This window comes from Glandiceps talaboti, chromosome 4 (assembly GCF_964340395.1).
Source record: "Glandiceps talaboti chromosome 4, keGlaTala1.1, whole genome shotgun sequence".
Lineage (NCBI taxonomy): Eukaryota > Metazoa > Hemichordata > Enteropneusta > Spengelidae > Glandiceps > Glandiceps talaboti.
Window position 1 is genome coordinate 18,151,458 of NC_135552.1, and position 14,041 is coordinate 18,165,498.

Sequence of the window (14,041 nt, forward strand, 5' to 3'; positions counted from 1 at the left end):
TTTCTGTCTATTTGGGTTATATTTTGTGATATGAGAATAAATAAAGAGAGGCCGAAATTTCGGTCTTTTAAAACATTTCAACCAGTCGGACAAATGCTAACACGTACGTATCATTGATGATTGAAAATCGTGCCCACTTCCCTATTCTTACCCACAATTCCCGTTTCAAAGATGGCGGCGCGCATATTTTTATCCTGCGTTTGTTGATATGACAGTGGTCTATATGAACATTGAAGGAAACCTCACATTTGGAAAGCCTTTGACGTAAAACAAGAACCTTGAAAGCTTTGAAGATGGAGTCGGCGCATGTTGAGAGTTTAACAGCGTCTCTTGTTCGTGAATTCTTAGCTCGAAAGGTAACGTAACTAAGACGCGTCGCGTCGTGTCGTCAACCGCCAACGTTGAGTGTTGTCATTGTCGTGTCATTATCAATGTCAGTGCACCCATAGCCCCTACACTATGGTACAACACGTCTTTCAGTCGGCACATGCCACTTGTAATGCCACCGAGTCTTAAGAGGGTATAGTTGGCACCTTCGTTGTGTGGAAACAGAAGCCATGATAAGGCTGATAATCCACACGCGTTTTTGAATCGATAATTAAAATATATTTCAGAATGAAAAAAGTAATGATCGATTGATATTATTACAATTTTCATTACTTGTGTGGAAACGTCAAATATGTGTGTTTTAAGGCATGGTCGCTCATAGGTGAAAGTTAAAGGAAAAATACTAAGGTCCATCTCGTCATAACTAGTCCATAGTCCAATGAGATAGCAATGGTAATGTTTACTGTACATGTGTTTTACTGCGAAACACACCGTTGATGGATATACACACAGTACAATGCACAGGTGTCTGTTCTTTGGTACAAACTACATGTTACAACAAGAACCTGAACTCAAATCTGATCTCAGTTTACATAACTTACTATACATATGCATTTTTCCAGCTCTACTGATCACAGGTCGGTTCGTCAGTGACAAGCCAGTGTTGGCATAGCCTAGAGGCTATCTGTGGCTTCAAATCTCAAGATCTTTCTTCAAGTTCAAGAGATCCAAAGCCACAGATAGCCTCGAGACTTGTGTTAGCAATGATACAATAGATCAATCAACCCTCAAAATCATATAGAACCCCCCCCCCCCCAAAAAAAAAAAAAAAAAAAAAGAAAAAGAAAAAAAGAAAAGAAAAAAAAAAGGTATCACCAACTTCAACTTCCACGGTTGGTCATTTCATGGATGTAGTATTAGAAGATCTCCCCTAATACATCCGTGGTGATACATCCGTGGTGGACCCCATACCAATGAATGCGTATGAAAACAATCTAGATTACCATCATGATTTGTATGTACTCTTAGAGAAATGACGACCAATACATATACATAGCGAGGGAGAATGAGATATATATAATCTTAAGTTCGTGAAATAAAATTGTGATTCTAGAACTGAAGTATAAAAGTAATGTTATTTCTCTGGTAGGGTTTCAAGAACTGAAAAGTGAACTTACAGGTGATGTTATTTTTCTGACAGGGTTTTAAGAACACACTGGAGACAATGGATTCAGAATTTCCGCGCACCAAGGACAGTATAAGTAACAGAGTACAACTAGCTAAGGAACTGAGTATTGAAAAACTACTGAAAAGAAATAAAGTAAGTTGCATCATGGTATATCCCATCTGTAGTATATACATGTTGTATTGCCCTATCAAACACTCTCATAATCTTACAAACCAGGGAGGCTGATTAGGGCTGAACAAGATGATTAATACCACACAAACCAAGTTGAATATGTAGGTGGAATAAAAATATTTGTTTTATACCGAGTTGTTCTATGTCAAGACAACTCTCACCTACATCATTGCAACATTTTTACTCAAAATGTTCCAAATTGAAATTATATTTCCTGATTTTCCAAACATTATGCTTGAGGAGGTATAATTAGATTATTCCCAAATTATTTTTCCTCATTAAGCTGTAAAACATTTCTCGTCGAGAGACTCATAGTGACAAGGCCCCTTAGGTCCCTTGTATTTTCCTCGACAGAACAAAACAAAAAAATATTGTGGAATAATGTCAGTGTTTTTGCTAAGGTTTGAGAACCCCGGTAACAGAAAGGGGGAAAGAGGTAAAACTGGTAGTGCTTCCCATGCAATGTATCATAGTTTAGGTGGGGAACCCCGGTAAAATGATGTGGGAACCCCGGTAGATTTTACCTACTTACCGCCCTTAAATAAAACACTGTAATGTCTAAGTGTTTTACAGCCTTCGTTTATTGCCTTCCTACTTTCTGCAATTTCTTCGTTTTCTACAAACTACTGTTTGTGTACTTTTATAAACAAAGCAAAAAATATTGTATGTTACTGTCAAATCATTTCCATAATTATTACAAAGGAATGTGAAAGTGTGAAATATATAAAGTTTTCACAAGACACATGTAATAATAGCTATTTGCTGATTTTCAGTTTTAATTTCAAGCATGTGTTGTCAGATCATTGGGAGACTTTAAAAGCCAGAGGAGCACTGCTGTGTTGACTATGTATTACACCATTCGATCACTTATATATATATGTGGTTTGCCCTCTGAGCCAATTTGATGAACCAATGATGGGACAATAATTTTTGTTAACCTCCAAAATGTAGTGTTCCCCTATTTCGTACTGTCTTGTGACGTGCATGGAAGCCTACTTTTTAAGACACACTGCATATATGTATGTATTATAAGTTTCATGTTGGTAACATTTGTAATTTGTAGGAACAGGAAATTCCATACAGAACTATGCTGGAGGTCATTGTGAAATTCTTACTAGATAAACTAGCTAGTAAGAATACCAGTCCTACTGACAGTTCATCTACAAAGGAACGACCATCTACCAGTAAAGGAAGTAGAACTGGGAAGCCTAGCAAGACAGGAACATGGGATTTAGAGGGTGATATGGAAGTACTTGGTGAGTAGATATGGGATTTAGAGGGTGATATGGAAGTACTTGGTGAGTAGATATGGGATTTAGAGGGTGATATGGAAGTACTTGGTGAGTAGATATGGGATTTAGAGGGTGATATGGAAGTACTTGGTGAGTAGATATGGGATTTAGAGGGTGATATGGAAGTCCTTGGTTAGGAGATATGGGATTTAGAGGTGATATGGAAGTACTTGGTGAGTAGATATGGGATTTAGAGGATGATATGGAAGTACTTGGTGAGTAGATATGGGATTTAGATGGTGATATGGAAGTAATTTGGTAGTAGATATGGGATTTAGAGGGTGATATGGAAGTACTTGGTGAGTAGATATGGGATTTAGAGGGTGATATGGAAGTACTTGGTGAGTAGATATGGGATTTAGAGGATGATATGGAAGTACTTGGTGAGTAGGTATGGGATTTAGAGGGTGATATGGAAGTACTTGGTGAGTAGATATGGGATTTAGAGGGTGATATGGAAGTACTTGGTGAGTAGATATGGGATTTAGAGGGTGATATGGAAGTCCTTGGTTAGGAGATATGGGATTTAGAGGTGATATGGAAGTACTTGGTGAGTAGATATGGGATTTAGAGGATGATATGGAAGTACTTGGTGAGTAGATATGGGATTTAGATGGTGATATGGAAGTAATTTGGTAGTAGATATGGGATTTAGAGGGTGATATGGAAGTACTTGGTGAGTAGATATGGGATTTAGAGGGTGATATGGAAGTACTTGGTGAGTAGATATGGGATTTAGAGGATGATATGGAAGTACTTGGTGAGTAGGTATGGGATTTAGAGGATGATATGGAAGTACTTGGTTAGTAGATATGGGATTTAGAGGGTGATATGGAAATACTTGGTGAGTAGATATGGGATGTAGAGGGTGATATGGAAGTACTGGTTTAGTATATGTTGTAGTAGTACCATTAATATAAGATATTGGATCAACAAATCTGATTTAGAGGGTGAAATAGAAGTATTTGATAAGAAGTGATGGTATGAGATACAACAGTTGTTTGATAAACACATTTCTATTTACATTCCAGACCTTGGTGGACTACCACAGTCTGATGTCAGCTTTCCACAGAGAACCACTACAATTAAAAAATCGTCCTCATCAAGGCCGGCAGCTAAATTCGAATCTGAACCAATACAGGAAAGAACAGACTATCACAAACCATCTATGTTGATAGAAGATGTAGACACAATTGTTGATGATAAACCAAAAGAAGACAAGTCACCCAGTAAAGTAACAAGACCAGTATCTGCCATTAATAAACACAGAGGAATGTCTGGTCCTATACTTAGCAACCAAGATGTAAGTAGCTCCCTCCCCTGTACAACGCTTCTCTCCTCCTAACTTCATCAATAAACATAGATGGATATCTAGTCCTATATATAGCAACCAAGATGTGATTTGTTATCACAATGCCCTACCTGCTACACCTCCCTCTCCCCCCTCTCTCCCTCCCTCCCCCATTCCCCAACCCCTTCCTATGAAGACTAGGGAAAGACATATTTATAGTACAGTCATAATAATAATAACATAACATAATTTTCACAGGCACTTGAGTGACCATGGCTTTGTATTACAAGATTTGTAATTCACACAACATTACCTCTTTCCGTGTGATCACTTTCAGGACCAAGGTCGTCGAAGAGGGAAAAAATCAAGCCCATTTACATCATCCGGTTACAGTTCAAACTTAGACTATTATCTGAAAAATGAGAACCCACTTGAAATGCCAAGTGATAAGATTGAGATTGATGACAAGATAGAAAGCAGTGAGTTTGATAAAACGGTATCTAGTCAATCTATCAGGTCTGATAACAGTAAGGGCAATCTCAAGAATAAAGACAATGTTATCACAAAAATACTTGATGATGAGAGGGATGGATCCAATATTTTGGAGAGAAAAACGAGTGAGGAGAAAATATCAAAGTAAGTAGATGTAATTGTTGATAAATTTCTGACTAAATGAATTGTACATCGCTTATATTCTACTGGTATGCTATTAATGGACACAGTGTATGTATTTATTATATATGTACCTGTGATTACTTGCACCGGTGTTTACATATACTAGTGGTATTTGCACTGCAGAAACATTATTGCATGTCTGTATAACAGAAAAGTGAAAGTATGTTATCACACAGTATTGTTTTTATGGAATTTTTCTCTTCCGGATAAATGTATGTGATGATAACAGAACCCCATTCCATGTGAGTACTAGTGTGGGTACTCACGGGTATTTGCATTCATGCTTGCAGTGTTTTCTGCTGCGCTTTCACTTGCTATGCTTGTGAAAGTACTGCCGCAGAGAACACTGCAAACTCATGCAAATACCCCAAGTATGCCACACTTTCACTCTCATGTCATGGGGTTGTGTCGTAGTATTGTAGCAGTACCATTTGACAAGTGCAGCGTTTCACTTTCCTTCCTCCAAAGTTTACTCTATTCTAGTTTCATATACAAAGTCATTGATAATAATTGAATTAATTCCAGGAGGCCGAAATCAGGAGTACCAGCAAACAGCAAATCAGTGAAAAGTTATGGTGATGTAGAATTTGGTGACATTGATGACGAGGAGACCAATTTAGGAGATTTACAACTAGGTCCCCTACCGAGAGCACAGCTTAAAAATATCATAGATGCTAAACCTATCACTTTACAACAAGCCATGGTAAGAAGGTAGATTAAGTCATTACACTGGGAGTATGTGACATTGTGTGGTATCAGTCACTATGGTAGTGATACATTATGCAAGACTTACAATTAACACTGGATTAGCAAAATCACTACCTGGAGGGGTTACTGGGACTACAGTGGGTGGATTCAACCCTACTCTCTCTATCTATCTACCTATCTGCCTACCTGTCTGTCTATGTACCTACCTGCCTACCTACCTACCTACCTACCTGCGTACCTACCTGCCTGCCTTATGTAAAAAAAGAATACTAATTTGAAATGTCAAGATTGTACTCATTGATAAAGACTGTTTTACTCATTACATTTGCACTCTTACCTACCTATCCATCTCTCTGTCACAGTCTGTCTCTGTCTGTCTGTCTGTCTGTCTGTCTGTCTGTCTGTCTGTCTGTCTGCCTGCCTGCCTGCCTACCTACCTACCTACCTACCTACCTACCCATCCATCCGTCCATCCATCCATCCATCAATTAATTATCAATTAATTATTCTGTCCCTCTCTAAGTCTGTCCTTGTGTTGATTGTCTGAAGTCTGTCTATAGTCATCTCCTATGAAAATCTGGTTACAATGAAACTTTGCCTAAATAGGATTTGAAAGAGGATAAACATACACATCAGCTGTAATTGCATACTCTTGTTTTATGACTGTACATAATTACATGAACAAATGTCCAGAAAATTGTGTCTGTGATTAGGACTGTCATCAAAAACTTACTATGTTGCCATGGATACACCTATAAACCTATCAAAGTGTATGACAGTCATTCCTTTTAATTTTGACAGGAACTTAAAAACTTAGTTTTTGGATCACCGTCAGCTACCTTCAATAAAGAATGGAGAAAGCAAGGTTTTGGATTTTCTAACACAAAGAAACTTGAGTATGGAATTGTTCAACATAAAGTAAGTTAATAGTTCTTAAAATTCTGTATATTCTATGTTACTTTATTATGATGATGTAACAAGACATAGTGACAGAATTCCTGCAGTGATGGAAAATTTATCACAATTACATAGGTTGAGTTACAAGCAAAGATATTTTATTCAGGAGGTCCAACATGATAAGCCATGATAGGGTGATGCCACATCTTAGGACTTTTTGCATGTGTACAACAACAACAACAACAACAACAACAACAACAACAACAACAACAACAACAACAACAACAATAACACAAATTATGAAAACATCTAAATATTATGATTAACTATCCAAAATTGAACTTTGAATTTGGTAGAACATACTGATCCAATCAATATTGGACCAGCTTTTAAACAAACATGAGTCTGTATTGTTGTAAATTTCCTAAATATAATTTAATTTGTCAATCTTACAGGGTGGACCATGTGGTGTGCTAGCATCAGTTCAGGCGTGTATGTTACAACAATTACTATTCGGTGGTGACAAGGTTGCAACCATTGTTAGTTTAAATCCAACACGAGATGAGAGATCACAAAGTCTAGCTGCAGGTATATCGGATATACTATGGAGAGCTGGTGAGAAAAAACAAGCCATTGTTACACTGTAAGTACACTTTTATTAACAGTTCTATGCATGTGTACTATGACAGTTTTCACTGATATCATGAACACGTTTGAATGCAATGAAGTCTGATGGAGTTACAGAATGTACATCTCTTGTTCTTTAGAGGAAGTGAATGACAAAGTCAAAATCAATCATGAATGCACCTATGATAGTTATCTTCATTAAAAAAAACATACTTATCCAAACTTTTTGAAATCAAAGTCTTGTAAAAAGACTTCAGAAGTCCATGGAAGAATAGAGATGTTGAAAACTACATTTTCGATTGTAATCACAAAATAACGTATTGCTGTCTCTTGTTATGGAATTCAAAATTAAGCTATTTCCTAGAAAACTTGTAAATATTCTTGTAGATCAGACGGTTGAATTTTCCTTATTTATTTCAGGCCATCAGGAAGGTCCATATTTTCAGGTGGTGGGAGATACAAACCAGATCAACTCACTGAAACAGTAAGTTCATGATGCTGAATATATAGCAAACAAAAGTTAATCATGTATGTCCGTTGAGGGCGCTTGTCCGTATGGGCGCAACTCGTTAGATAAGAGGACTCAAAGATTGGTAGACAGGTGACTGAACAGTGGTACCAACAATGATTCTAGATATGAAATTGTATTATGTGTGTGTTATCATCAGAAACAACACCTGAGGTACCTCTTCCTTAGTGCAGTAAGCAAATTGATGTGATAAATATAGTTTGTGAATCCAGAAGTCTGTTTTCTTCCATTACCAATACACATTTGATATTTACATTTTAAAATGAATTATTATGACATTAATGTAATCCAGAGTTTTCGTCTTTTTTTTCAGTTGGTCCTGAATACATTTACTAAATATGATGAACTAGTGGATTTTATCAGTGGAAATGTTGGAGTCTTTGAAAGTGATGACTGTGCTGGTGTTATACTACTTTTGTACTCAGCTTTATTATCTAGAACTATAGACAAGTAGGTACTCACTGTATATTTCTGTACGCAGATATTCTGTCAAGAACTATCAGCAAGTATTTATTCCAGTGTATACTTCTGTACTCAGATATACTATCCAGAGTCTATAGACAAATGGAGACACCTAAAGAATGTTTTTGTTTGGTTAATGTTATTGGTCAAGTAGATAATTTCTGTGAAGTTATCTTTATTTAGTGATCTTTGTGATATCTCTTCCCAACGTGTTCAAATGTGTGTTGCGTTTTCAAATGTGTCATATCTGTTCCCAATGTTTTAACATTGTTGTTGTTTTTCAACTGTGTGGTATCAGTTCCTAACTTATTATAAAATGTTTGATTGTTGTTTTCAACAGTGTCATAGGAGACATGGATGAACCAACTAATAAACTGATGGGTCAACATGGCTACTGTACACAGGTAGGCGATTTTTTTGTATGTAATATGCAAATGTAAACAATAGCCATGCCAGGCAGACTAACAAGAAAGCTAGGTTGGCTAATCAAGTGTTTAACTGCAGCTACAATAGCCATGTCAGACAGACTAACAAGAAAGCCTGGCTGGCTAATCAAGTGGTTAACTGCAGCTACAATAGCCATGTCAGACAGACTAACAAGAAAGCCTGGCTGGCTAATCAAGTGATTCACTACAGCTACAATACCCATTTCAAACAGACTAACAAGAAAGCCTGGCTGGCTAATCTAGTGGATAACTGCAGCTACACTAGCCATGCCAGGCAGACTAACAAGAAAGCCTGGCTGGCTAATCAAGTGATTCACTGCAGCTAAGCAGAGAAATTAAAAACTGGGTACACAATCATATTCAAGCAAAATTCACTGGCAGCTTATGTAAATCCTTGTAATGCCAATTTTTTTTATGAGTTTATGTGAGGTGACTTTCCCCCTTCAATGTCTTTATCACATGTTATCATGCAGTGTTTAGTTCAAGTGGGTTTCAGGACATCTCACATTGAGACCATGCTGTAGTCATATTTTTCTTTGGTGCTGGATTTAGTTTAGCTGAATACACACAAATGCTTTTTATGTGCCAATAAGTTCCGCTATTAAATGTACTCTACAAGTTGTCATATTTCTCTATTCAGTTGTTTTGAATGGTGTCAATAACAGTTGCAGTGAATGCTGCAAACTAACCAGATGAGATATTTACAAGTAGTGTCTACTTTCCTCTTGCACTGTCCGCCAAATTAAAATGTGCCTGTAAAATCTCTGCTGACTCCCATGAGGAATATGGCCTACAGCAAAGATCCCCAAATGGGCAACAACTTCAATTTGATGTTTCTATGAAAATTAATGTAATGTAAGTGATGTAAAACCATGGCATGACTCTCCAGAACCCAAAGATAATGAAAATGACTTCATTTCATGTAGTGGTGTTCCCAGTCCCCTTTAACTGGTATCAATTGTATCCAGTAAATGTTATAACTCTTGTCTCTGCATGATAATCTGTACAGGAAATGGTAAATTTATTGTTAACTGGTACAGCTGTGTCCAATGTCTTCAATGATGTTATACACCTTGATTCTGGTGGATCCGATGTACAAATACTAAAAGGAGTCAAGTCTAGAAGTGATCTAGGATTGTTATCTTTATTTGAACATTATGGATCTTGTGAGGTAAGTTTATATGGGGTGGGGGTGGGGACATTATGGACGATATGAGGTAAACTTACATTGGGTTGGGATATTATCTTTGAACAGAAAATATGGATTATATACCCTGGTCATTCTACGTCATGACAACCAGTGTCTAAGTTACTGATTCTGTTGTGTTTGAAATATGAGTCAAAACATTCCAAATTGCCCTTATTTTCCCAATATTGAGTTTGTCCCCAAAAGTTAACATCATGTCCATTAGTAATAACTATATGCTGTTGTATTTACAGGTTGGTAGTAATTTAAAAACGCCAAGATATCCAATCTGGGTGATATGTAGTGAGAGTCACTTCAGTGTACTATTCTGTCTGAAGAAAATCTTATTAAGTGATTGGAGAGCTGAGAGACGATTTGATTTATATTATTATGATGGACTAGCAAGACAGGAAGAAGAGATAAGACTTACAGTGGGTGAGTTGTCAATTTATGGTCATATCTCCTCTCTTGGCTCTTCTTTGAGTTAGAAATGTGACTTACAGTGGGTGAGTTGCCCCATTCCCTTCCCCAATGGCTGATTTACAGTGGGTATGTTGACAACCTATATGCCATGGCAATATTCCCCCCCCCCCCCCCCCCCCCCCCCCAATTGTACCTGGATTAGTTTGTAAGATACACTATGAGTGCCCTCACATGTGGTCAACTCCTCCAACGTCGGGAGAGATGAGGCCGATGAGGGCAGAATGACACAGTGTATCTTACCAGTCTGTACCTGAGTCAATCAGAAATCAAACTTAAAATGTGTAAGTTGGAGACCAGTTGTAGTATGATGCAATAGACTTACTGCCTTAAAAAAAATCTTTTGACTTGATTTTCTTTCCAACTTGATTTTCATCATTTGTACAGTCTATAACTTTGTTTATTTTCATGCAGACACATCACAGAACTATGTTCCCCCACATGAAGAAGAATTGATACCACCTATAGAACACTGCATACGAACAAAGTAAGTGTCATATCCATAAGATCTCATCTCACTTATAATGTTATTTCATTTCTGTTGCTAGCAAATCAAGCTGTCCTATGACTTTATTGTCTGTTTACATACATGCATAATAATGGGTTGATAATGTTATGTAGGTGCCAGTTCTGTAGAATGGCAGCTGTACCAATTCCTGTCAATGGTGAAGTGTTACTCACTGAGTTCTGACTTGTGATTTACTCTACATTCACCGAAGATATTTTTTTGTGATTTTTTTTCTTCTGTAGATGGAAAGGAGCTGTGGTAGATTGGAATGGAGTAGAACCTATTCTGTAATGTGTGCTTAACAAGACAAGAGACAATTATGAATGAGTGAATGAATCTAGTGTACTTTACTGATGTATCTGATGAATCTGATGACAACATTGAACATGAACAAATACAAGAGGATGTCCTCACAAAACCAACTATCAACAAATATGAACAAATACAAAGAAATATTGTGTCCACGAGACAGAGGAAAATGATTACTAATGGATAGTAACAATAACCTCCATAGACTGTTAAGATACATTGTGTTGCACTGCCCTCACTGGTCTCCTGACAAGATTCAGGGTTGACTGATGTGTGAGGGCGCCCTACCATGGCATACCTCACAGACTGACCTGAGAAGTCTCAAGATGATCATGAACAAATCGGAATGTGCATTTTTGATCTGTAACTTAACTTGCCATCCATACCGTTTATAAATTATATTGTATTGCATGGAGAGAATAACTATTTTAGTATCACTAGTAAGATAGTGTACAAAACATAAGATATAATAATTAGGATGATTATCTTTTCTAATAGTATGTGTATGATTCTGAAAGCAACCTAGAAAAGAATGTCCCTATAAATGTCATTATAATGTGAGTGAAAATGTTTTGTTTAGATTTTTAGCAAACATCTGTTAGTTCGTGTGTGTGCTTACACTGTGGTAGTGATCATCTGTTACCGATACCAGATATTGTGTTACTAGTATATGTCTCAGTCAGTTTCCTGTGAAAGATTTTGTGTATTGTAGCTTGATACGTTTCTTGTGTCAATTTTGTGTTTTGTCATTCCATCAGTTTCCTGTGCTGCATTTGTGTAATATGTATCTCAGTGTTTACACATAGTAGCCAGGTTTAGACTTAGATGACATACTGGTCCATCAAAAGTGTGAATATTAAAAAAAACAAGACATTCAAAGTGAGTTTTTTTTTTGTATTTTCGTTGTCTTTGGCTAAGTCAGGTTGACATAGGAGCTCAAAATAGTAGATTCAAGTTATTTGTTGTAATTTTATTAGTCATCAGTGATGAATACATATCTCAAATTAGAGAGTGAGCCCGTCACTTGATTTGGGAACTCAAGTCAGTTTACTTTCCATGAAATGTTAAACATTGTGATATGCCATATTTTGGTTACTCGCCTAGCAAGTCATTTCTGATAGAAGTGTCACAAGAGGGCGCCCCACATGAGGAAAACTGAGGGTAAAATCACATCGCGGCCAACAAAATGTGACTAAACACCTCTGTGAATTCCAAAACATGTGATCTGAAACAAATGGAACAGATTACTTTGACTGGTTAAAGAGGCAAACAATATTTGCCATGAAACACTGGAAAATGGGAATTTTATTTCAAAGGAGGCTTTTGCATAGTCCTCAACTATCACAACCCTCTTCACTTCTGATTCAACAGTATAGCACTCCTAGTGGCCAAACTCTATAATCCTTTGTCTTTCAGATAACTGGAATATGGCATATTAGTATCTTTCTTTGATCACAAAGACATCTAAAGTTGGTTAACCCAACACACTGATAATTTATATTTACAACACTGTGTTATATGATTCTAGCATAGATGTCCAACATCTATGATTCTAGTCATCCAGTTGTAAACTTAAAGACCAGAACTTCTGAATCAGCTCACACAAGACTCAGTTAAAAAGTTTGAATTTAGAAATTTACTTTCCTCTGTTAAGCTCACTAACACGTTGAACTAGTCAGATATTCTAGCTGTTTTTGTGCTCAAAACTAAAGTGAAAACCTACAACTGCTGACATCAGACTGTGAATGAACGGAACCTATTACAAACAGGAAAGAAAACAGCTACATTAATAACACTTGGCTCAGCATGTTGGAACAGCAGGGACTTGTTATTACATTGCCATGCTTTAATAAGAACAGTTTTATGGTCGCTTTACATGTACATGAAATGTCAGTGGAACTAGAAATGTGTTTGTGAATGTGAACTATTATATAAGGTGGCCATAAAACTGTTCATATCAAACCATGTAATGTAATACAAGTCTCTGTACTTCCAACATGCTGTGCCAAGTGTTATTAATCCAATTCAGTCGTGTACTTTCCCTGTTTGTAACAGGTTCCATTTGTCCACGGTCTGATGTTGGCAGTTATAACGGCCTAGCTTTTCATTCATTCATATTATGTACAGCTTTGAAGGCTAAAAGCCTATGAGCCGATCAAAGGTAAAAAAAAAATCAAATGTTCAACAGTCCATAGTCCAAAGTTCCACGAATAGTAACATGTATATAAATCAAACACTATCCAAGTTTATGTTAATGATGTATTTGTATTCAGCCCAGTGACTGTCTAGAGTGTTTTTGAAAGAGTTGATATTATTCGCTTGAAGGCTTGCACCATGTAAATTAAGATTACTAGGCAAGAATCGACTACATAAAGTCATTAGACATAGCTAGTTTGTCCATAGACCCATATTTCATGTAGAGTCTATGCTTTGTCTTAGATCAAGCAGAAATTAATTTTAACATAAAAGTTGATTTCTTTACCAACACATTGCATCGTTTTATGATACAATATTTTAGGCAAGAATTAAACACCTTGACAATAATTTACAAAGAATTAAAATTAAAAAAAATTCCAATTTTGTGTCTTCACTAATATTATTCTGACTGTGTATGTAGAAAGGTAATTTGAGGATAATCAAAGGATATATTTGTGTAAAGTAGAGATGAGATATCTACTGTGTCCTGCCATCATTTAATAGTTGTCTGTCTGGCCATAGAGTTGAAGAGTGTAGAGACACTTTATTCAAGAGATCTCCAGATAGTTTTGGTTCCATTTTTGTAAAAATATACAACTTTTTGTTTTAAAGATTTATAATTTGAATACTATCACATATTCATTTCATCTGTCAGAGTTCTTCGATTTCACAGTGTTGTTCATCTTCATTCATGTATTTCATTTTATCAATTAAAATCTACCAACTTCACAGAAATGTTAATATTGCA

At 36.5% G+C, this 14,041-nt stretch overlaps 1 protein-coding gene across 1 annotated transcript; it reads left to right on the top strand.

Moving 5' to 3' along the window:
* Positions 1–186: 186 nt before the first annotated feature.
* LOC144434570 (putative ubiquitin carboxyl-terminal hydrolase MINDY-4) lies at positions 187–11,187 on the top strand. Its single transcript, XM_078123039.1, has 15 exons — positions 187–356; positions 1,529–1,648; positions 2,751–2,943; positions 4,011–4,282; positions 4,608–4,906; positions 5,471–5,648; positions 6,455–6,571; positions 7,006–7,193; positions 7,598–7,661; positions 8,020–8,156; positions 8,509–8,572; positions 9,624–9,785; positions 10,055–10,235; positions 10,695–10,767; positions 11,031–11,187. The coding sequence occupies exons 1-15, from the start codon at positions 294–296 to the stop codon at positions 11,077–11,079; spliced, it is 2,160 nt and encodes a 719-aa protein (XP_077979165.1). The 5' UTR covers positions 187–293; the 3' UTR covers positions 11,080–11,187.
* The last annotated feature ends 2,854 nt before the right edge of the window (positions 11,188–14,041 follow it).